The sequence below is a fragment of the Paralichthys olivaceus genome, chromosome 2, assembly GCF_024713975.1.
Source record: "Paralichthys olivaceus isolate ysfri-2021 chromosome 2, ASM2471397v2, whole genome shotgun sequence".
NCBI classification, from domain to species: Eukaryota; Metazoa; Chordata; class Actinopteri; order Pleuronectiformes; family Paralichthyidae; genus Paralichthys; species Paralichthys olivaceus.
The window spans coordinates 11,607,672-11,630,175 of NC_091094.1; the positions used below are offsets into that span (position 1 = coordinate 11,607,672).

The 22,504-nt window shown below is 40.3% G+C and overlaps 4 protein-coding genes across 5 annotated transcripts; 3 read left to right on the forward strand and 1 right to left on the reverse strand.

Moving 5' to 3' along the window:
• Positions 1-179: 179 nt before the first annotated feature.
• tcta (T cell leukemia translocation altered) lies at positions 180-2,081 on the forward strand. The gene is made up of 3 exons (XM_020101674.2): positions 180-554; positions 634-685; positions 1,236-2,081. The coding sequence occupies exons 1-3, from the start codon at positions 344-346 to the stop codon at positions 1,276-1,278; spliced, it is 306 nt and encodes a 101-aa protein (XP_019957233.1). The 5' UTR covers positions 180-343; the 3' UTR covers positions 1,279-2,081.
• A 218-nt stretch (positions 2,082-2,299) lies between these two features.
• glyctk (glycerate kinase) lies at positions 2,300-6,852 on the reverse strand. 2 transcript variants are annotated; one of them, XM_020101671.2, is made up of 5 exons: positions 6,746-6,852; positions 4,139-4,525; positions 3,904-4,055; positions 3,650-3,825; positions 2,300-3,562 (listed from the first exon to the last, which is right to left on the reverse strand). In XM_020101671.2, exons 2-5 carry the CDS (start codon positions 4,492-4,494, stop codon positions 2,672-2,674), a joined length of 1,575 nt encoding a protein of 524 aa, XP_019957230.2. In that variant the 5' UTR covers positions 4,495-4,525; positions 6,746-6,852; the 3' UTR covers positions 2,300-2,671. The 2 variants fall into 2 exon arrangements, with proteins under 2 accessions (XP_019957230.2, XP_019957229.2); XM_020101670.2 differs by lacking the exon at positions 6,746-6,852 and adding an exon at positions 5,188-5,355.
• A 739-nt stretch (positions 6,853-7,591) lies between these two features.
• On the forward strand, positions 7,592-11,761 carry wdr82 (WD repeat domain 82). Its single transcript, XM_020101709.2, has 9 exons — positions 7,592-7,984; positions 8,922-9,019; positions 9,647-9,713; positions 9,815-9,914; positions 10,009-10,125; positions 10,216-10,371; positions 10,591-10,660; positions 11,236-11,378; positions 11,552-11,761. The coding sequence occupies exons 1-9, from the start codon at positions 7,824-7,826 to the stop codon at positions 11,579-11,581; spliced, it is 942 nt and encodes a 313-aa protein (XP_019957268.1). The 5' UTR covers positions 7,592-7,823; the 3' UTR covers positions 11,582-11,761.
• Positions 11,762-12,995: 1,234 nt separating this feature from the next.
• Positions 12,996-22,099, forward strand: twf2 (twinfilin-2). The gene is made up of 9 exons (XM_020101708.2): positions 12,996-13,233; positions 16,676-16,854; positions 17,661-17,756; positions 18,896-19,000; positions 19,137-19,151; positions 19,363-19,488; positions 19,648-19,798; positions 20,158-20,279; positions 21,064-22,099. Exons 1-9 carry the CDS (start codon positions 13,137-13,139, stop codon positions 21,229-21,231), a joined length of 1,059 nt encoding a protein of 352 aa, XP_019957267.1. The 5' UTR covers positions 12,996-13,136; the 3' UTR covers positions 21,232-22,099.
• Positions 22,100-22,504: the final 405 nt, after the last annotated feature.

Sequence of the window (22,504 nt, forward strand, 5' to 3'; positions counted from 1 at the left end):
GATATATCCTACAAAACCACTCAAAAAGTGTGTTGTCAAATACTATTTGATTATCTAACAGAATCAGATATAACTGATAGAATAGTTTTGTTTGTTTTATTTTAACTCAATAGAATAGATACTATAAGACAGCCTGATCCACACTCCACACCAGCTGGTGGCGGTAATGCGCCAAATCGTTGTTGCCAGTAAACAACAAAAAGAAGAAGAAGAAGAAGCACTACTAAATATGGCTGCCAGGTTATCTAATGCAACTTAGCCAGAGCGACCTATTTCGTTTTCAGAATTGTAGCACGGACATAAAGCTCAGTCGGTTGGTTTGAACCCTCGTGAGCTGGACACGATGGAGGAACCATGGGACTTTGAGTTCTTGTCCCGCATCGCTGACAGCTGTCTGTCGTTCCTCACCGAGTTCGTGGACGACTGGCTCGCCAACGACATGAGAGTTTCCATATTCAAGATCTTACTCAGCTGGTTGATCTTCAGCCTCATCGCCATTCACTTTGCGTGGAAGGTTTACGGGAACACAGTGAACGACATGTATTACCGACAAGGTGAGGGCTTCTCTCTGCAGCCGTGTCGCTGAACGAGTGTTAGCCACGTTAGCTTCACCTGTGTGTGTTTGTGTTGAAGGGACCGGACAGAACGGAGGAACCCCTGACACAGCCCCCCACCTGAGGGGATGGTAGGTGACCCCGCATCCCGTGGCTCCAGGCTGGAGACCCCACTGTCCTGTCCTCTCACCTGCTTCACTTTGGTTTGCATGAGTGCAGTTTGAGATCTTTTACCTCCATTCATTATAGTATGTCATATTATTCCACAGGTATGTCTCTGATTAGGAATTCCAGCCATTTCTATAAACATACTCGTGTTCTTTTAGTAAACCATACCTGTCCATATTTATGTAGACGTTGATTTCAGTATTTCAATATCTCCTGCACAAATATAGTTTACATGCTTGTGCAGTCGCTGTTTCCCACTAAAGCACCCAAGTACATTTCTCTACAAACAATATAGCCACAGTGAAAGATGTATGGTGTTTTATTTTTTATTCTGTTGCCCCTTTCAGTGTCTTGTCTTCCTGCTGCTGTTACAAGTGAATTTCCCAGCATTAAGATGATTTATTTATTTATATTACCTAATTCCAGTCAGATCTTTAATGGTAAAGGGATACTGGGTTACAGCATTGAGCTGAGACTTTTTAGTAATACCATTTTTTTATTCTATTCTTGCAGGGAAAGCAAAGCCAGAGATACTCTGAAGACGCATCGAGATTAACAGGACAGTGGACTTTGACTTCGGACTTTATCCAAGTGAGACCTGGACAGTTTGAGTCCTTCAGAGACATCCATTGCACCCACATCTCTGAAAAACACAATCTTCAGTGCGCTCAAGATGGATCCACTGTCTGGCTGAAGAAACATGTTACCATGCATACCAACAGTTTCATGCTGATATGCACTCAACAGACTATTTAGTGCTGTACAATATTTATTTCAATCTTATCTCTGGTCAATGAACAGGATTTTATTCTGAACAAAAGCTTGTTTTTTCTTCCAAGGGGCCTCAGTAAAAATTACAAAAATATTGATGTTTACATATGAATTTAGACGTTTTGATGGTTGACATGACATTTTCCATTCTAAGACCACAAGTAAGAAAAAAAAGAATTGAGTCACAACACAAGATCATGTTCACAGATTTGTTTAAATAATAGTAAGGCTGAATAACAGCAGAGGCAAGTGAATGACAGTGAGTGATTTGCGTGTGTGTAGTTGCTGATTAGAAACGTTCTTTGCAGTGGTCATTTTAATCAGTAATTTCATAAATAATACATTTGGTCGATATATAAAGACTGATCCATGAAAATCAACTCATCTTTCATCTTCCATGATTTTTTGTGACTTTTAAACAACTGCTGTTCACCATAACGAGTGCACTTAATAGGGAAAAAAATTTGTTTGAAGAGCCATAAAGTGTTTTTTTTCCCTGATTGATTATTTTAACATTGACTGAGCCAACAACTTTTTCAGAGTGAAAGAAAAATCTCTACCAATTGATTAAAAATAAGAACAAATATATTTATACATTAATCTCGTCTATGATATCTAAAGATTTTAATAACCATCGTCTTTGTGTGTTCGTGATGTGATGAATGATGTGATGAATGATGTGATGAATGATGTGATGAATGATGTGAACTTTTGTATCTGAATGGACAAAGAGCCGGTTAATCAGGAAAAAGAGCAGACTGGTGGGTTGTGTGGTTTGAAAGTAAACTCAGAAAGGATGGATAAACTGGGAAAAAATGCCAAAGTCTACAAGAAAACTGACTTTGGAGATTTATTTCAGTCAGAACAGGTGAAATATAGATACAGATAATGGATGGACGGATGGATTTTTAGGTCAGACTTAAAGCCAGAGCTTAAACCACAACGACTGTCTTAGCGGAACAATCTTCTTGAATGGCCAAGTCCATGTCCACAACTCAGTCCAGTCATGCTCATCATCGATAGTAGTTTTTGTGTAATTCTGCTGACAAACAAACAACCAACAAATAAACAGACAGACGGGTTAGAAAAACATAACCTCCTTGGTGGAGGTAATGAAACTAAAACATAATGAACAGGGACATAGTTTTTTTTTTTTTAATTCAGATCCTTTCTCTGAGTTAGTCTGCGTTAACGGGAATTGGTGGAATAAACAGCATGTGGACATCCATCACATTGGTGCAAGTCAGACCAGGTACAAGAAGACGTTGCCCGACAGAAAGACTTGAAAAAAACGTGTAAGAATCATTGTTGGTAAGGAAGTTGTGGATGTCCAGCCCCTGTGCTTGTGCTTCTTCATACAACCCCCCATCAGTAACGGCCCCTGCGGCCTCAGTGGGTCCATCTTGGCCATCGGTTCCACCGCTCAGGAAGACGGGACCGTTAGGCGGCAGATGCAGGCCTCTCATCTCCAGGCCAACTCGCAGAGCCAGCTCCTGGTTTCGTCCACCTCGACCCTTTCCTGTCAACTCTACAGTGGGCTCACCTCCAGCTAGGAGACACGTGGCACCCCATCCTTCTGTGCGCCCTTCATCGAAGACCTGCATCGTACGGCACAGGTCCCAGCTCTCCACACCTACTTCGGGCCCCAACTTCAGCACCTCAGCGGCAATTTCGGGAGGTGGTTCCTCTGGAGAACACGCGAAGCGTGCCAGGAGGCCGTAAAGTCTGGAGACTAACTTCACATCACCGCACACTCCCAGCGACAGAACAACAGGGCGGAAACCCAGCTCTCGGGCACGGAGTCCTGCTTTCTTGAGTGCAATGCCGTTGGAGCCAATCACAACGTTGAGAACATTTTCTGCCTTGTCCGTTTTATCCTTATCATCCTTCAGCCTGGGATTTGGTCTCCCAAGGACATCTTTTACTGATGCTGGTACAGAGTTCAACAGCTTGTACCGTTCAAGGATTGACAAAACCTCCTCAGGCCACACCTCACTGGAGACTGTGGGGCCGCTGGCTATCAAGTCCAGAGGATCTCCTATCACATCTGACAGTATCAGCGCGACCACCTGTGACGTGATCAGAAATTAAATTTTCTATAGTGGAATCGCTTCTTCTTAACAATGAACAGCAGTTCAAAACTAAAAGCATGTTACCTGTGCAGGATGAGCATAATGTGCAAGTCCTCCACCCTTTAGGAAAGAGAGTGCACGACGCACAGTGTTCAGCTCTTGAATTGTTGCACCAGCAGCTGCAAGTTTGCGGGTGACATCCAGTTTCTCTTGCAACACGATTGGTGGGATGGGGGCAGGTAATAGCGCAGAGCCTCCGCCTGAAAGGAATTGCACCACCTCTTGTTAAATGTGTATATTGTGTGAAGAATAAGCAACAAGAGAAGTGATGTTTTTACCTGAAATCAGAACCAGTAGCAGGTCTTCCTCTGTCAGTTCACTGGCTAGTTGCTTGATTCCTTCTGCTGCTCTCTGGGCGTCAGTGTCCGGCAGGTTGTGCTTGGCTCCCTCCATTACTTTGATGCAACTGTTTTCTTTTAACAGCAGATGGCTGTGATGGAAATGAAAAGTTGTATTATGCTTTATCTTGTTTTCTGTGTCTTATGTTGTTTACCTTTAGAAGGTTATGCTTACTCTTTCCCATTCTGCTGTAACGTGTGCTGAATCCCATGCGGGACGCTTATGATTCCTTTCACCAAATGATCCCCCACAATCCTCTCTGCCTCCGCAGCCATACCCAGCACGGCTTTTCCGAAGCCCACCAAGTGCAGGTTGTGCTTGAGTGTGAATTTTTGACCACTGATAATGACGGAGTCCTCTTTGCGCTCTATGCTCTGCCGGACCACAGCGTCTGGCTGCACCGCCTCCACTGCAGCTGCAAACACTTGCCGTGCCCTTGAGTCCATCGACATTTTGCACAGCGTAGGTTTCCTCCTACCCACGAGGGCCAGCAAAGGCTGAGGCCGCAACAGGGAAAGAAAACGTGCCATGAACAGATCACTGGCCTCGAACACAAACTGCCTGAGGGGGGAAAAACAGCAAATAGATCATAAAAAACACTTGAAATGTTGAGGAAAGGTGAACATTTCTACAGTTACTGATCATTTTTTGTTTGGTTTAAAGTCACTTTTAGCTCAAGTAGATGTGGAAGAAACAGAGATTTAACTATACATAAAATAATTCTTCATTTTACCCATCCTCCATAAATCAAAAATTTCCACAGCAGTAACTGATTGCATGGATGTAAAGTGTATTATGTAATGGCAATAATATTTAATTTATGTTAGTGGTCACTGCAGCCCAGCATGTGGCCAACAGCTCATTTCTGTCGTGTACCAGCTGACACCGAGCTCCCATCTGTTATATGCTCAGGTTTAACACATACATACACAGTGAACGCCATAGATCTTCTTTTATTATCTAGTTTGACAGTCATGACTGAAAAAGAAGAAAAGTAAGTAAATCTAGGAATACACAAGATTTACTTCTTTGAGGCTGTTGAAGTGCAGACACGGTTTAGACAAATACGAAAGTTTAAAACAGTATAAAACTTCGAAACTGAATCAATCTAGGACTAAATACGCACTCGTTTCAAACTGTTGACACGTGGCCACAGTTTAGAAAACAACAGCTTGTTTATGTGTGTCAGTATCGTTATGAAATAACAGATCCAGCTCCAGTACCGTGGCTCTATGTGTTCCACAGAAATCCCACATTTTAAACCACCGACAGAGGCTCATCGTCCAGAACAATGGACCCGACATGTTGTTGGTTTTCTCTCTTTCTGTGTTTATCGCTGACTTTGGTGTTTACCGAGTTGTTTGTAGCAAGGGTTGCCAGGTCTGTGAGACAAAGGTAGCCAAACAGCAACTCAAAACCAGCCCAATACCAGAACTCAAAATATGCCCATAAAAATCCATATATGTTCCTTTTAAAGTCCAACAGCATTGCTATAATTGCAAAATGTACTGTAATATCAATAAAATAACACCATACATTTTATATATATATTTCCTGAAACAGTTTTTTATTCATATACTTACAGTAAATATGTAAGTAGGCTTACTGTACACCTTATTTCAAATTGGACACCATATCATGTTCATCTGGAACATTTTCATATTGTACTTACAATACCTGTAAATTAGCATATTATTTGTGTATCTGTGGGGCATGTGACATATATGGGTAGGCTATAATGCTGATCTGGCCTGGAGTCAGTTTGACAGGATTCGGGTATAAACATTAGTCATTCAAAGTGTTCATAAGCATTATTCATAATCTGTATGCAGTAGGTCTGCACAAGTCCAACCCGCGGAAACACTTAGAAAGTAGCCCAATTCCACGGGGAAATCCCGGACCTGGCAACACTGGATAATGCTAAACTACCCGGAAATCACTTCTTCTTCTTCGCCGCAATAAAAGTGATGTTTTTAAAGCGGTGAAGAAGCGGTGCTGCTTTATCTGATGGAAACGCATATACGTTATAACATATATATATATATATATATATATATATATATATATATATATATATATATATATTAATATAAGACCTTCTCCAGACAAACATGATGACAAATTCTGGTCTCATTCAAAATAAAATCGAAGAAGATGAAGGTAATACTCGGTTTTGACCCCTGCTATGAATTATTAGACACCTATATAGATAGATATTTCTCCAACATGCTCTTAAGGTAAAACAGAAGTTTTGTTGTAAATAAGAAAACAAATATTCGATAAAATTAAATTGTTAAATTATATAAATCTGTAAACTATGATATTAATAAAGAAAAGGATTGGGGATTTAAATTATGATATTTGAAGAACTTTCAATAGTAATATTTAGAGAATAAAGATGTGGTATCAGATCAGTACATATAGATTTGCATACTCTCTGATGCCTGACACAGCAGTTTCAACAGTATCAGAGAAAGGTCTGATGCTTGCACTGGAACATCTCCACTAATGAGGTGAGAGAAGATTATAAAGCAAATCAATCATCAACTTGAGTCAAACATGGAATAGAGGAATGCAGCCCCAAGATATCTGTATTGGCCATAAGAAAAATATACTTAAATAGTAATATCGTAATTCAATCTATGTTAATAGGCTGAAAAGAAGTGTACAGACCTTTTTCCTGGTGATTTTGGATGTACCAACCAAACCTTCACTTAGCTTGCCACAAATGACTGAACACATCCCATCAAACAGTGCTTTCTGAAGACTCGTGCAGCCTACCTGTGAAGCTTGTAAATGGAATTAAAGCTTGCGGATTTCACTGGACGTCTGATATGTTTGCTCCAACTCTGCAGTCAGGCAGCGGAGCAGAAATGTGAACAGACTCTGACTGGGGTTGTGTACCCTGTGTGTAATAATTGACTTGAAAGGACCACAGAACACATGAAGTGCTGTGGTCACTCGGCTGTGTTTTGCCTCTTTTAGTTTCACATTGTTTTGGGCCAATTACTAAGTGAGGAGAAAAAAAAGACAGCGATATCAGAAGGGAGTTCAGTACTGGTGTGTGATCACAGTGGTAAAATGCATGTGCACAGTGTCAGACAGACTTTGGATCAGTTCATGCTGAGGCACAGTTCAAAGGGGACACAATGTAAAGCGGGTTCACGGTGAACTCGTGTGCACAGTGGATGTAGGTGTTTTTCTCAGAACTGTCAGGACACCTGCGCTCATGCTGTTGTAAAACTACACATGGTGCTCACTGAGGCCTTTCTAAGGTTTATGACAGCTGAGAGTCTGACTTTCATATGTGATAGGAGGTAACCAAGTGAAGTATATTCACTGTAATTCATTTATCAATGACAATTGATAAAGAATTTGGAGGTTCATTTTCTATTTTTGATTATTCCAAGTCAGGAACTTTTAGTTTGTTCGTTTGCCATCTGTGTTTGATGCACTTTCTTTAGTGTAATGTTGGATTCTGTTTTTATGTTGGATTCTGTTTTTATGTTGGATTCTGTTTCCACAACAGACGCAGGACGCGTTCACACTGTCTGTGATTCAAACGGCCACACAACTATCGCGATAACCAACAACATCGCGTGGTTTCTGGCCGATGCGCGCGTCAGGTGGTGAATATGCGCGTCACCGCCGTGTGGAGGGAAGGCGGTGCTTTTCCCTCCCGAGGATCCGGAGCGTTGCAGGCGGGTTTCGGTCTCTGTGTGTGGGCCACACTTCATGAAAACCATCGCTCTGCGCTCCTCCGCAGGTTCTTCATCCACAGGCTCCAGCAGAGTTGCCTGTGAGCAGGTTTAACGCCGCGAACGGAGGGTCTGCGGCCCCTCACTCCACACAGGCCACCATGAAGCTGACGGACAATGTGCTGCGGAGCTTCAGGGTCGCTAAGGTGTTCCGAGAAAACTCCGACAAAATCAACTGCTTCGATTTCAGCTCGAACGGAGAAACGATCATTTCCAGCAGCGACGACGACTCACTGGTCCTGTACGACTGTCAGGAGGGAAAGTAAGAGCGCCTCTGCCTCCATTTTACCGCTGTGTTTGACGCCAGCTAGCGGCTATGCTAACTAGCGAGGCCTGCTGCGCTGCGATCCCAGTCTGCAGCCAGTGTATGAAACGTTCATTACATGTAGTTTGAGCTCCTGCAGCACGAATCCTGCCTGTTCACGGTGTTCGATCCCCGTGTGCTGATAGAGATGTGTTTTAATGTGAACGCTAATCTGTTGAGAATCCTCACAACGTCTCTAACAATGAAATTAGCTCCTGATAGTAACTGAGCTGATTAAAAACAACTTGCATCAGTAGAACAGAGCAGCTTGAGTGCGAACAGGCAGATGGTCGATATCAATCTCACTGAGTGATTTTATTATTAAGACAAATAGAATCTAATGTCGCAGATAAGAGCTGCAGCAGTAAATGAATTAAAATCCCTCCATCTTCAGTGATCACTTGATTTAGTCTCTTGTTAGTTGAAGCTTTTCAAACGTGATCATTTGCTGCCTTTGATATGTGGCAATCATCATTTTTACATTGATTATCTATCAAACTATCATTGTTGTTTCACCAATGGCATCTTCAGGATTTACCAGCTCGAATAAGAAATCATCTTCCAAAATTATCAAAGAAGCATTTAAACATTACTGATAAATTATACCTCAGTCTTAATTGCATTAAAGGTTCCATTTGTAAGAATGTGAAGCTATTTACATCTTAAAATCCACCACCATCCACCATTGAGAGGAAACTAGGGACAACACCAGCTGATGAAGAAGTGCCAAATCCTTTATAATCTCAAGTATAGTTAATATCAAACCATAATAACGGTGTATCTTGTTACCTCATCAACAGTCATGTATTGATGTAATACTTAAAGACAATGAGATTATTTGTCAAAACATTTGAGGTGATTTTCAATGCTTGTCTGCTCCTCTACTTAATGACAGACCCAAGAGGACTCTCTACAGTAAAAAGTACGGAGTGGATCTAATCAGGTACACACATGCTGCCAACACTGTGGTCTACAGTTCCAACAAAATTGATGGTAAGTTAACACTCAAATACATGTTGATAGTTATTGTTTGGATAATATGAATGATTTCAGTTTGTGTGACTTCCATAAATTTAGGAATTCATCAAAAATCTACCATCACAATGCTTTTGCACCCTGTACCTGTACTGATAGTGTGATGTGTTCATGAATAATAAGAAAAAAGAAACATGTTTGCAAAATAAGTAGAGGTATTCAATTTGTATCATTGCAGACTTGTTGAAATGCTTCTTTGTAATGTGCAAGACATTAAAGTTGCATCACAGAATTGGATTAATCAAAATGTCATACGTTATCCCAATTCCATTCTGTCAGCTTCATGATATGTTTTACTGGTTGTACTGAGGAGACATTGATGCATACAGGTCGTCTGACCCTGGGGGGAAGCATCTGGATCTCTGATGCGACACTACTCACTTTGGTCTGAGGTAGTTGTTTGTACAGTTTGAGGGTCTGTGATTCTGCCCCATACAGGAGCTAACTGTACAAGTGACTGCCTTGCCCACGGTTGAGTCTATTCATCACACCTGCTCACCATTGACTTCATGTTTTTGACGACAGCCTCATTCTTACCTCTGCCTGTCACGTTTAATATGTGACATGACTTTTCTTCCTCCTCAGATACTATTCGATACCTGTCCCTTCACGACAACAAATACATCCGCTACTTTCCTGGGCATAACAAAAGGTGAGGATTGGATGTTTGCCTGTCCTATTTTCTTCTCTACCTTGGTTTGGTTGTATTAAGGTCCTATGTTCTACTTTTTCCTTTTTTTTTGTTATTGCCAGAGTGACGTCTCTCTCCATGTCTCCTGTGGACGATACGTTTATATCTGGTTCATTAGATAAAACTATTCGACTCTGGGATCTGCGGTCGCCTAACTGCCAGGTTGTAATTTGGTGAAAGTCTACTGGTATTTCTGGTAAATTCTTTATAGGGATACAGCTGTTACTGACATTCTCCTGTTTTCTGTCAACTGTAGGGTCTGATGCACCTGCAGGGGAAACCAGTTTGCTCCTTTGACCCAGAGGGTCTCATTTTTGCTGCAGGAATAAATTCAGAGATGGTTAAACTTTATGACCTGCGCTCATTTGACAAGGCAAGATTGGTTTATGTGTGTGTGAGATCATTAATGATGACATTTATCTAAAATTAGGAGCTAAACTGTCATTATCATGCTTGTCAACAGGGTCCCTTTGCAACCTTCAAGCTTCAGTATGATCGGACATGCGAGTGGACAGGACTCAAATTTAGCAACGATGGAAAACTAATTCTTCTTTCAACTAACGGCGCCGCTCTTCGTGTCTTAGATGCCTTTAAGGGCGCTGTGCTACACTCCTTTGGGGTAAGAGACAACTCATGCTTGATGTGTGGAAGTATAAATAATTGAAACCAAAACACAGGCAGATGCAAATCTAAATCACAGCCAGGACACTGACTTAGAATTACATTCATTTTTTAAAGAGAGAGGATCAGAAAAGTTAATATACAGCTCTGTGTACCATGGTGTTCTTTGTTGCTGTTTCACTGATCTCTGAATAATTGCTCATGCGTTTACCCACAGGGCTACAACAACAGTAAATGTGTAACATTAGAGGCATCGTTCACTCCTGACTCTCAGTTCGTTATGATCGGTAAGTTAAGATTGCCATTTCTCTCCCGTTGTTAACTCTGTGTTGGAATTCGTTTTATACCAAGTCTTGAATGGTCTAATATCCAATAATCTGAATGTTGTCTTAAAATGTCTTTTGACAGGTATTAAAATGGTTACCTTTTACAAAATGCATTAATTTCATTATTGCCTTTGAATGTTATTGATCACACAGTAACCAAACCAACATGCAACCAATAACCAGTAATGCAAACTGTGCAGCCTGGCCAGAATTTATCAGAGCACATGCAAGTGAAATAGTTTCTTAGATTTAACATGAGATCTGGCTTTAGAACAGCACATTTGTTTGGTTAACCCTGTTGAAATAGACGATAGTCATGTTCCTGTTGAATATAAATAAATTCACTCCTTTTTATCCTTTTTTTTTTAAAACCTTTTTGCCAGTCTAGAAATGAAATGGAATTAAATTGCCTTCATTATTGTGTCAAAGAGTTGTAAGAAAGTCTTTAATTTAACTCCTAGGAAACCTGATTAGTTACATGATCGTCATCACTGGTTCTGCTTTCGTCAAATATTTTAATCGTCCGTGTTTCTCAGGGTCAGAGGACGGAAAGATCCACGTGTGGAACGCAGAGAGCGGTATGAAGGTGGCTCTATTAGATGGGAAGCACACAGGACCAATCACATGCTTACAGTTCAACCCCAAGTTCATGACATTTGCAAGTGCCTGTTCCAACATGGTGAGTGAACTGAGAGAGTTAAGTTTCCAATGATTGCTTCCAAAGTGTGTCAGGCAGATAGTCATGTTTCATATGTTACAACTGCCTGAGTGACTTTAAAAGTTATAACATGAAATTAGAAGTCTTGTGTGTGAGTGACGTGTATTTGAATTGATCTTTAAATTAACTTTCAGGCGTTCTGGTTGCCGACCATTGACGACTGAGAAGTGAAGGGTGAAGATGGATGTGACCAGCAGGGGTCAGCACAACCAGCTCTATGTGAATATCACAGGGACTTGTGGCAAATCACATTCAAATTGTAAATAAGTTGTTTTCAGAAATAGATTTCTTCTCTATTGTCCTTTTTTATATTTCTATTTAACATTAAATTGTTTCTTTTGTAAGTTTGATCAACTTTATTATTGTGTCATGTGTCCATGCTTAGAACATGATTTAGATTTTTACAAAAATAATTAACTGAGGAAATAATACATAAAATATTTTGTATGTTCAGCAAAAATATAAACATTTTTAAATCAATATATTAGTTCAGACCCATTGAAGTGGGATTTATTTATACAAATTCATGTTGGAAATAGTTGAGTCTGTTCAGATTAGTTTATACACAACAACGTGTTTATATCTCTACTTATGTTTATATGTAGCTAGTTATTATATCTATATTACTATTCAGAGGAAAGCATTTAAGCATAAGTTACTATATGTTACTACTGAGGATGATTTGACCGAATAAGGGTCACTCGTTCAAGGATTTTGGAGACTCATCATCAGATTTAATTCTCACTACAGATATGAGACAGTATAAACCACCGCTGTCAGTTTTGAAACGTGTGTCTTATATTTAGAAAAATGATGTCAACAAGATCAGGTGTCGATCATCACTGTTGTCATGTGGGAAGTTTCCATAGCAACATGGTTTCTTCCTTCGCCCGAAGAGGTTGTTTTCATCTGCGTTTGTTTGTATCTTGATTACACAAACTACTCGAAGGATTAACACACATCTCAGTGGAAAGATGTGATACTTTGATGTGGATCCAGGAAACGGTGTTCACTTCACTTTCTCTTTTTTGTTTTTGATGAAAAGAAATCCAACATCTGAGTGTGTCCAATTTGGACCCAAATTAAAATCCATATTTAATAATTGAATATATTGTTTAATAAGGGGACTGTTGGAGGATGCACACTTCTCGTTTTACCTCAATAACACATTGTACAATCTCAATGAGAGGAAGGGGCCGTTGACCTGTAAAATGGTGAAACGTGAGTTCAGATCAAAGTACTGATCTATCAATACGACTCATTTATGACTTTATTTGTTCTTGCCTCAGAAGTTGAAGTTGGTCATTGCAGGGTCTCACTCTCCACTGCAGGTGCTCTAGTGTGGTGGGGGTTTCACAGACCAGCTCACAGGACTGGGCAGTCAGTCAGTCAGTCAGTGGGAGCTAAATTTGGGAGAGAGGTGATCAGGTTACCTCTCACTGTATGCACATGATACTGTTCTAGTTACTTGAGCAATGTCCCTTCTCACACTGTCACACTCTCTCATCGAGTCGAGACGCACTCGGCAATCCTCTTCAACAGTCAGTAAAGGCCAAGCTTTTACAACAGGCTCTTTAAGTTGGACTTCACTGTCTCTTGACTGGACTGAGTTGTTTGGGCCTTGTGCTGTGGAGTTCTTTTCCTGTCTTCTTCTACTTCTTCTGTCTCTCAACACCTCTGCTGCTGTGCCCGGCGGGAGGAAGAGACTGCTGACCCGCCATGTTTCTCGCACTAGTGGTGACGCCAGAGCTGAGGGAGTTCCTGGCCAGAGCGAAAGGAGGAGGAGTGCGCCTCATCAAGGTGCGCATCCAAGACGGTGAGTGACTCAGGGCAGTGATACGATGGAGCAGGCCTCGAGTGGGACTGGATGTAAAATCTAAATCATTCATGTTTGTTTAGTGCAAAGCAGTCAGCTTTAAAGTGCTCAAAGTTTAAGTAAAGTCAATATTTAAGTTTAGTTCGTGGATTGCTTTAAGTTTGAGCTCCTGAGTCATTACATGACAAACTGGTGTTCACTAAAGCTACAGCCCAAGTCCTCTTAAATTCAACCAAGCTGCACCAAAGTTCACACACTGAAGATATCAGTCCCTAAATATGACATATTTCTTTTATCAAGATCCAGATATTCCCTATTAAATCAATTAAAATGTTGAAAAACCCTGTATATCAAAATGTTAAAGAATGTGAAAAATAAAATCCACACCAAAATCTGCCTTCCTTTCTGACCCACACCACATTCTTCCACTCAGTTTTGTGGTAATAGGTCCTGTGGTTTTTTATGTAATCTTGCTAACTTTAAAGCAAACGGACGGGTGAGAACTTAACCTCCTTGGTGGAAATAATAAACTCAATAAATCTTTCTTAACAAGTCTTCAATCAATGCTTCCCAGCATTTTAGTTTCTGATCCCTGTGAAAACATGTCAGTAAAACAGGTCAAATACAACGTGCTGGACATCAGAGCTTGTGTTCATCTTATGTCACTGACTCATCCCAGGTTGGAAACCATAACAAATCATTTTACCTAAAATGATTTGTTAAAGTTGCTCAGACGTTTGTACTGTGGACCAGTGGATCCCAGTCTGGGGGTCATGAGTTGATTATCGATTTAGGAATATTAGGAAAATACTTTTGTGTCACATTCTATCACAGCATGTTTAAAAAAACATCATAATATAATTAATAATGATATTTGAAAACCCCAGTTTAACAACACACATCACCATCTTCTCTCAATTGGATGAAAAAGAAAATCAATTTTCTTTATAATTAAATATATTGTTCACCCATTTTAAAATTTACAACTGTATTTTCTAAAAAAAAAAATACTAATCTATGTGCTTGTTTTCTATGCCACACACAGAAAAAGGAAAAAAGAATTATTTTGTATAAAAATATTGAAATGACACATAAGTATAGACAAAAACAATGAACTGTTCATTTTTGTCACAGGCCAGATCCATGAATTATTCCTCAAAGAAAATCTAAAAAGAAAAAGTCTCACAATGTAAAATAAAGTGATAAAAAATTCCTGGATAATTGAATGTGTTCTTCCCAGACCCGTCCTGCATCCTGTCACTACGTTTCGTGGAAATCTGTCCAGTAGTTTTTGTGTAATAACAACCAAACAAACCAATAAACAAACAGACGGGGGTGAACACATACGCTACTTAGTGGCGGGTAAATATTTTTGTGTCAAGCTGCAGATTTATTTTTCATCCAGATCGTGGGAAGAGTCTTTAAAATCTTTTGGGAAAACTCTTGGAAATGTGAAACTATTTCCTGGGTTTGATTGCTGTGTATTTATTTTTCAGAAAGTCACACATGCTTTAGCTCAGTGACACAATGTGTATCTCACATGAGAGGCCCAAACCGTCCCTGTCTTCAGCTGAACCTCACAGCACTCAGAGATGCACTGTCTGTTGTGGTGGGTTACATGTAGCCCAGACAGCGAATGTAGAAACAGGTCAGTAAACCATTGCGGCAGTTGTTGTTCAGCTGAGTGGTCCGTGTAAGAAGTGGTCAGTGAGGCAACAGGGTTTCTGGGTAGCTGCTTATGGATGTGGACTGGTATGTTCATGAGGTGTTTACATCTTATTTTGGCAATTTATCACTGCCGTGCTGTAATTTGATTCATGACAGATGCATCTGAGACTCTCTCCGCGTCTTGTCTGTTTATATGAAATATTTGCTCTCGTATTTTGGGGTGTTGATGTCCACAGAGACCAGCGTGCTGATAAGAGAGACAGACAGTCTCACAGCAGTCAGCTCTGTTTGACTTTGAACTCTCCGTGGCGTCACTCGGTTATTTAGAGCGACATGTGACTGGACACAGTTTGAGTCCTCATGTTCGTTCCAATGTCAGAGGAGAAACAAGAGCGCACAAGTCTGTTTCATCACCACCAGCTCAGTGGGTCACTTCCTGTCACCTGTCCTGTTGTACCCCATCTGAACTGTCACAAATGTCTAATGGTTTTTACGACTGTCTTAAGCTCGAACACGTACACTGAGCCATTTACACACGGTTTAATATTCACATAAAGACGAGGCCTGGGAGAGGATGGCTAAAGGAAAGTATGCGTGCATGCAGGGATGGAATGTGTTGCAGCTCAGAATAGCAACATGCCCAAGAGACAGTCAGAACCCCCCCCCCCCCCCTGCACCCCACACAGCCATCAGACTTAGGGTTTATATGTATGTTGTGAGTACTTAATTAACCAACGCTATTAAGGTTTTGATTTTCTTCGTCAGCTCCTTTGAGAGAGTCGACCATGTCCTGTCCAGTCAGTCAGAAATTAATCCTGTGATATTTTTAACTGAAGGGGGGGGGATCTTTGCCTTGAATCAGCACATGAAACAGCCAGACGCAGCTCTGCTGACCCTCTGATAATCAAGCAAAAATGACAAGTTTCTCTATTTTACAATATTATAAGAAATATCTTCAATATAATTACAATTCACAACTCAAACCATCTGTTTAGATCATATCATACGTTTCATCTATCCTTCACTAATCAGATTTTAGCCTTTTTACTTTTAGTCAGTCTTGTGTTCAGATACATTCAGTCAGGTGTCTTTAACTCCTAACCTGATTTTACCCTTGACTTTCTAACCACGTGTTATATATGGGTTTGTAATTTTATCTCTTGGTCTTATTCATGTTTATTTATAATATATTGTGTCTATGGGTGTTTAGAAAGGTGCTGTAAAAAAAAAAAGTATTATAATTATTAAAATGGGACTTATAAAGCGCCTAAGGCTGAACAGTCATTTTATTTAAATTCACTGGACCCAGATTTTTTTTTTATTTAGATCTGCACCTAATTGTACACACTCATAGATATCAGTCCCTTAAAATTCCTGATTTCAACATCCATGAATCATTCTCTGAGAAATCAATGAAAATATTAAAATTATGGAAAAAAACACATAATCTGTAGTATAAGAACATATTTAATAGAAATAACTTAGTCACTCAGAAGTATTTGTGTGTATGAATTTTTATATGTTATCTCAAATTGTTTGCATTCTGTTTGAGCAGGAAAACAAGTAACCAACACATTTGAGGTTCTTCACGTCTGACACTATCTGCTTGATATTTGGACACATTGCAGTGATGCTTCATGTAAATCATTAGAATCCGTGACTGAAGGCTGTACAGTCAACTGATGCTTCTTTTATGGGTCAAAGGGTTGTGCAAAGGCCAAGCTACATGCAATAAATGGGCTGAGGTATGTGATGAGTACTGGTCTGATTTCAGAGCAGCTGGTGCTGGGGGCCTGCAGGGAGCCGGAAAAAAGCTGGGACCAGGACTATGACTGCTTCCTGCTTCCTCTCCTGGACGACCAGGAGCCCTGCTATATTCTCTATCGACTCGACTCCCAGAATGCACAGGGCTACGAGTGGATCTTCATTTCGTGGTCACCTGACCAGTCTCCAGTAAGTCGCAACAAGTACCGTATATTCCACACTGTGGTCGCACATAACATGTTATTGGTGATGTGGGGGGGTATCTCAAATTTAGCATGCAGTTTTAAAAGAAACTAATTATTATTTAATTTAATATAGAATAATTTAATATAAGTTTAGGAGTCAATCAAGATTAAAACAGCAGACGACACAAAATCCTGATTTTTAGTCCCTATAGTCAACTGATCTTTTGGAATCACCATAAAATCCCATCCGTTATTAGTTATATTGTCTTTTTTAACATCATTTTGGTTTCCAAATGTTCATCACGCAAAATTCAAATTTTATTTGTAGAGCCTATATTCACAAATTACAATTGGTCTCATAGGGCTTAGCAGGTGCGACATCCTCTGTCCTTAACCTGCAAAAAAGAGTCAGGAAAAACTACCAAACAAAATCTTTTAGCAGGGGGAAAAGGTAGAAACCTCAGAGAGAGCCACATGTGAGGGATCCCACTCCCAGGACGGACAGAAGTGCAATAGATGCCGAGGGCCTGTGTAAACATAGCCAGCAGCACCTCTCAGGATCCATTCAATTCAGCTCTCTCAGCTGTGAGTAGAAATATAATAATATATTTGTAAATACTCAAAATGTAAACTATTTAGATTCAAAAGAATAAATCCAAATACATGGGTGAATAAAACATGCAAAACCAAGTTTCATAGCATTTATTTTCCTCCCACAGCAAACACACACACACACACACACACACACACACACACACACACACACACACACACAGAGAAAGTCACACGTTGTCCCTCTGATGTTTACAGGTGAAACAAAAGATGTTGTACGCTGCCACCCGCGCCACAGTGAAGAAAGAGTTTGGTGGAGGCCACGTCAAGTACGAGATGTTTGGCACAGCTGAGGTCAGAGCTATTACCATTCATTTTAAAGCAGTATGTGAACCCTGTGAAATGATCTGCATCTATCTGTGTAAACTTGTCTTCAGATTTTCACAACATAAAGATCCTTGTATCGCACTTGTCTATGTTTCAGAAACACATTAACATTCACAGTTCGTGGTTGTTCGTCTTGTAATGACACAAACAAAAGTCAGGGGTTTGTTTATCTGGAGACCAGTCAGTGAAACTAAATTAGAGAGTCAGAGTCACTGATTTATTAAAACCATGACGCAAACATTTTGAGTTTACTGTTGACAGCAGCTGCTGCAGTGAGAACATGACTCACAAAACAGAGATCTCAAAGCATCAAGCTAAAGTTTGAATCTTCATCAGTCAACATTGAGACAAACATGAAGGTGAGAACCTCCTCTTTAGCAGGATCACGTAATGGAGAGGCGGCTCATGAGCTTGGGAAGCACACATTCACACATTCACAGACAGCTTCCTCTTTGCTTCTTCTGTGGACCACTTCAGCAAAATGAGCACCCAAGTTTATCAAGGTGTTTTAGAGGGTAATATCAGGCTGGCTGAGGAGGAGGAGTTGGGTGATAGAGCAGCAGGGAAATTATTGTAAATACTGAAATAATTCTCACACCGAAAGACTGCGAACAAATAAAATCACCGGTTGGAAAAGCTCAGTGAGAGCCCACAGCTTAACCCAATATAGATTGTTGATTGACCTCAGAGAGATGTTTACACCAGACACCCTGAGAATATGAGGCTCTATGATCCCTCCTGAACATTGCACACGTCTGATCCACAGATACTGGAAATGCTTGTTTGAGGTTATTGCTGCCAAAGGAGGTTCAGCCAGTTATTAAATCCAAGGAATCACTTCACTACTTCTATCAGCTCTGTGAAAGTCTAATGGATGTGTTTAATAAAGACACACAAGCTCATAACTGTGTGTGTTATTGTGGTTGTCTTCGCTTGGGACTTATGTGAAGATCAGATCTTTTTTTACGAGCATTTAAAGCAGAAATGGAGATAATACCACAGGGATTATGTTCTATTGTTTCTCTGTATTTTCCTGCAGCGGATCATCTATGCTGCTTTTAACTACGTGTTTTAAAAATACTCTCTTGTTTTGCATGTGACACTAGGAGGACATCTGTTTGCTGGGCTACCAACATCATGTGTCATCCTGCTCAGGTCCTGCCCCGCTCACATTAGCCGAGCAGGAGCTCCAGAGAATCAAAATCACAGAGGTGAGAGGTCAACGTGGCCTCTGCAGTGTTGTCAACACGACACATAGCTTTGTGTGTGAGCTCTCTTTTTCTGCTGTCTTAAATTAGTTTCCTCTAATTGTAACATCTCTTTTGTGTTGTTCCCTTTTTCTCTCAGGGCCGAGTTAAACAGGTATGTTGACACGATACATACGGTGTGTGTATGTGTAACTCAGATTTGATGTTAATACGGAAATTAACAGAACCTGAATCTGTTAGTCGTGTTAAAATATGAAAATACATTTGCACTTCAGTACAGTGAGGTAAAGCTGTATTATCCCATTGTAAGCTCTCTGGGTCCTGCTTTAGAGGCTCATAGTGTGTTTGCATGCTGCCCCCTGCAGGTGAAGACAGAGATCAGCGTGGAGACAAAGCACCAGACACTTCAGGGCCTTGCTTTCCCTCTGCAAGAGACAGCCAGAAGAGCCCTGCAGCAACTGGCCCAAAAACACATCAACTACATTCAACTGGTCAGCCTGATGACATGAGATATCTATCTGTCTATCTGTCTATATATAGATAGATCTATCTATATGTTTAGAAAAGCAGAGACCTTGTTCTGCTGAGATCAGTTTGGTGTCAGGAGTATTGATTTACTACTTGTCTACTGTTTATTCATTGTGTTGCAGAGGCTGGACGTACAGAAGGAGATCATCGAGCTGGTCCATTCCAACCCGACAGAAACTCGAGATCTGCCCAGCAGAGTTCCCAAAGACACTCCCAGATATCACTTCTTCCTCTACAAACACTCCCACGAAGGAGACTACCTGGAATCTGTCGGTATGAGCGTCTGAACGCACAGTTATCAGTTACCAGTTATCCACACTGTGTTAAAAAAAAAAGCCTTATTGTGGACAGGAGCTTTGAGAAGTTCATGAATAATCGTAACATGCTTAAAGAAGACACAATATCCAAGGAATCCGGTATTTCACAAATAAAAAGCTTAACCCAGATACAAGTCAGAGAAAACAGAATCTTAGTTTTCTTTCCCCTCTTTTTTAACTCCATAAATCATCCCGGCGCCTTGATGGGGACGTTGCCTCCAGGTTTCTAACAGCTGATCTACATCAACTGTAAATATTTACTTCTAATTCTTAGAAATCTGATCTTGGAAATCTATTCTCTTTCCCGGTCTGCAGTGTTCATATACTCCATGCCAGGGTACAGCTGCAGCATCAAGGAGCGAATGCTGTATTCCAGCTGTAAGAGTCGACTACTGGAGGATGTGGAGAAAGATTACAAGTTGGAAATTGCTAAAAAGGTACCTGATGGAAAGAAAATTGGATTACAAGTTCATACAGCCACTCAGGAAACTGAGGCTGTGTTCTCTGGATTTTTTCTTTCTTAGAAACAATTTTGGTGACAGATTCCAAGGTTTCAGACTAAATAATGCAGATTTGAAAGACTTCCCAGAATAAAGACATAAAAGATAATTGTTTCTACACCAGCATTGTGTTCTTAGCAGTGTGGAGATCCTCTGACACAGGATTCAGATGTTAAGTATCACCACATGGATGTTTTCATCTGTGTTTGTGTTAATAAGCAGCATTACACAAAAACAACTTGATAGATTACCACGAAATTCAGTGGAAGAATGTGGTATGGGTCACATTTTGTTGTGGATCTGGATGAGGGGTGGATCCAGGATTTATTTTTTCTTTAACATAGCCAGATTATTCCCATTTTACCAGGGAATAATTCATGACGTCTTGATGAAAAAGAATCTGGCTCATTTAGGGGACAGATATTTATGAGATCTTTGGTAATTTGTTGCAGCTCGACTACATTTGAGGGGACTGTTGACTGTTGGCAGAGGCATGCACTCTGTGGAGTATGAATTTAAAAATTGGGGAGGGGGGGCAAGGGTGCATTTAGGGTGGACTTGAATTCATGGCTTCTTAAAAAAAAGTTGGTTACCTGTTTGTACACAGTTCCAAACATACACAATCTTACCATGATGACTAAATGTGACAGTTATTTATGTTCTTTAACCAAGAGTTTGCTCACTACATTTTTTAACCCCTGCATCTTTTTTCTTTTTGCAGTTGGAGATTGATAATGGAGATGAACTGACGGAGGATTTCCTGTACGACGAGGTCCATCCTAAGCAACATGCTCACAAACAGGCCTTTGCTAAGCCCCGCGGTCCAGCAGGGAAAAGGGGACACAAGCGTCTCATTAAGGGGACAGGGGAGTCCATGCAGAGCAGCTAGATGTGGACGAAACCTCTCTGTAGCCCCTAACCCACTAACACCCCCATCAAGCACAGAGGGATGAGCACACTGATGGATGTCCTCTTTGTGTCCTGAATTACAATATACACAACAAATCTGTTTTTAATAGAAATGTCTCTCTCTGTGTTTCTGATTGTCTTTTCTGTTTGTGATGATATTCCTCTGTAAAATAAGACAAAGAAATGATGATAAACTTGAATTACACTCAGTAGAACACATACCTTCGCCAAGGCCCCTATCCACGGCAAAAACTGTTACCATACAGAGGCTGAAAAAAATCCTGCCAACCAATTTTTTGGGGATTGGCAACAAACTTTATAAACACGTATTTCAGTCCTCTAAATATCCCTGACTTTTTCCATCAAGATCAATTAAAAAACAAAGATCCATGCATTATTCTCTGGTAAATCAGTGAAAATGTCACAAAACCTCTTATCTCTTGAATCTGCCTTTTTGTCCAAATTTACACAGTTTCTTCTTTGGCCCATGATCCATCTTTCCACAAAGTTTCGTGGAAATCAGTTTTTGCGTATTCCTGCTTACAAACCAACAAACTAACAGACGGGTGAAAACCCAAACTCCTTGGTGAAGGTAACAATATGAATAAAATACCAAAGAAAGCACGTGTTGATGACCTCCTGTTTGTAATAGAGTCAGATTATCTAGTAATGGAGATACTCTTCTGTCTTCCATATTGTTATTAAACATACATATGTAGTTTACACTGTTGTGGGCTACTGACGTGTACATTCTTCAGATGTTTCAGTCCCTGTTTTGTATCAACAATGTTTGTAAGAAAAATACAATATGAAAGGAAACTAAATAAAGCCTTGTTTATACTGTGGTATTAGGCTTTCTTAGTTGAGATTCCTTTTCTTTAATCTAGCATGTGGTGTGTAAAATGGTTGGATGATCCCTGAGATATGACTGTAACTACTCTTCATAGTGAGGCTGGTGCTGTGGGAGGCCTGTTGTGTTGAGATAAAAAAAACAGCATAAATAACTCTCTGATGGGAGAGTTTTTTTTAAATCAGACCAAGAGTTGCACATTCAGATCCCCAATACTACAGTTCCCCTTTAGTCACGGCGATGAAACACAGGGAGGCTGCAGCGTCTGAAAGGCTGCACTGTGTGGATTTAACCCTATGATGTTCTGCTGTGTGCTCCACAGGACAAATTTGCGACCATGGCTGCGTCATCAAGTGCACAACATTTGATTTCTCGGTTTTAAGCTTGATTTTAACAAACACTT

Bases quoted from the DNA above. Each gene is read 5' to 3' on its own strand.
- tcta (XM_020101674.2), top strand. From the start codon at position 344: ATGGAGGAACCATGGGACTTTGAGTTCTTGTCCCGCATCGCTGACAGC. The intron at 555-633 runs GTGAGGGCTTCT...TTTGTGTTGAAG, and splicing joins CGACATGTATTACCGACAAG to GGACCGGACAGAACGGAGGA. The intron at 686-1,235 runs GTAGGTGACCCC...CTATTCTTGCAG, and splicing joins GCCCCCCACCTGAGGGGATG to GGAAAGCAAAGCCAGAGATA.
- glyctk (XM_020101671.2), bottom strand. From the start codon at position 4,494: ATGGCACGTTTTCTTTCCCTGTTGCGGCCTCAGCCTTTGCTGGCCCTC. The intron at 3,826-3,903 runs GTAAAAACATCA...AATTCCTTTCAG, and splicing joins GCTACTGGTTCTGATTTCAG to GCGGAGGCTCTGCGCTATTA. The intron at 3,563-3,649 runs GTAACATGCTTT...ATCACGTCACAG, and splicing joins ATTATGCTCATCCTGCACAG to GTGGTCGCGCTGATACTGTC.
- wdr82 (XM_020101709.2), top strand. From the start codon at position 7,824: ATGAAGCTGACGGACAATGTGCTGCGGAGCTTCAGGGTCGCTAAGGTG. The intron at 10,372-10,590 runs GTAAGAGACAAC...GTTTACCCACAG, and splicing joins CTGTGCTACACTCCTTTGGG to GGCTACAACAACAGTAAATG. The intron at 11,379-11,551 runs GTGAGTGAACTG...ATTAACTTTCAG, and splicing joins CAAGTGCCTGTTCCAACATG to GCGTTCTGGTTGCCGACCAT.
- twf2 (XM_020101708.2), top strand. From the start codon at position 13,137: ATGTTTCTCGCACTAGTGGTGACGCCAGAGCTGAGGGAGTTCCTGGCC. The intron at 19,799-20,157 runs GTATGAGCGTCT...CCCGGTCTGCAG, and splicing joins AGACTACCTGGAATCTGTCG to TGTTCATATACTCCATGCCA. The intron at 20,280-21,063 runs GTACCTGATGGA...TTCTTTTTGCAG, and splicing joins AGTTGGAAATTGCTAAAAAG to TTGGAGATTGATAATGGAGA.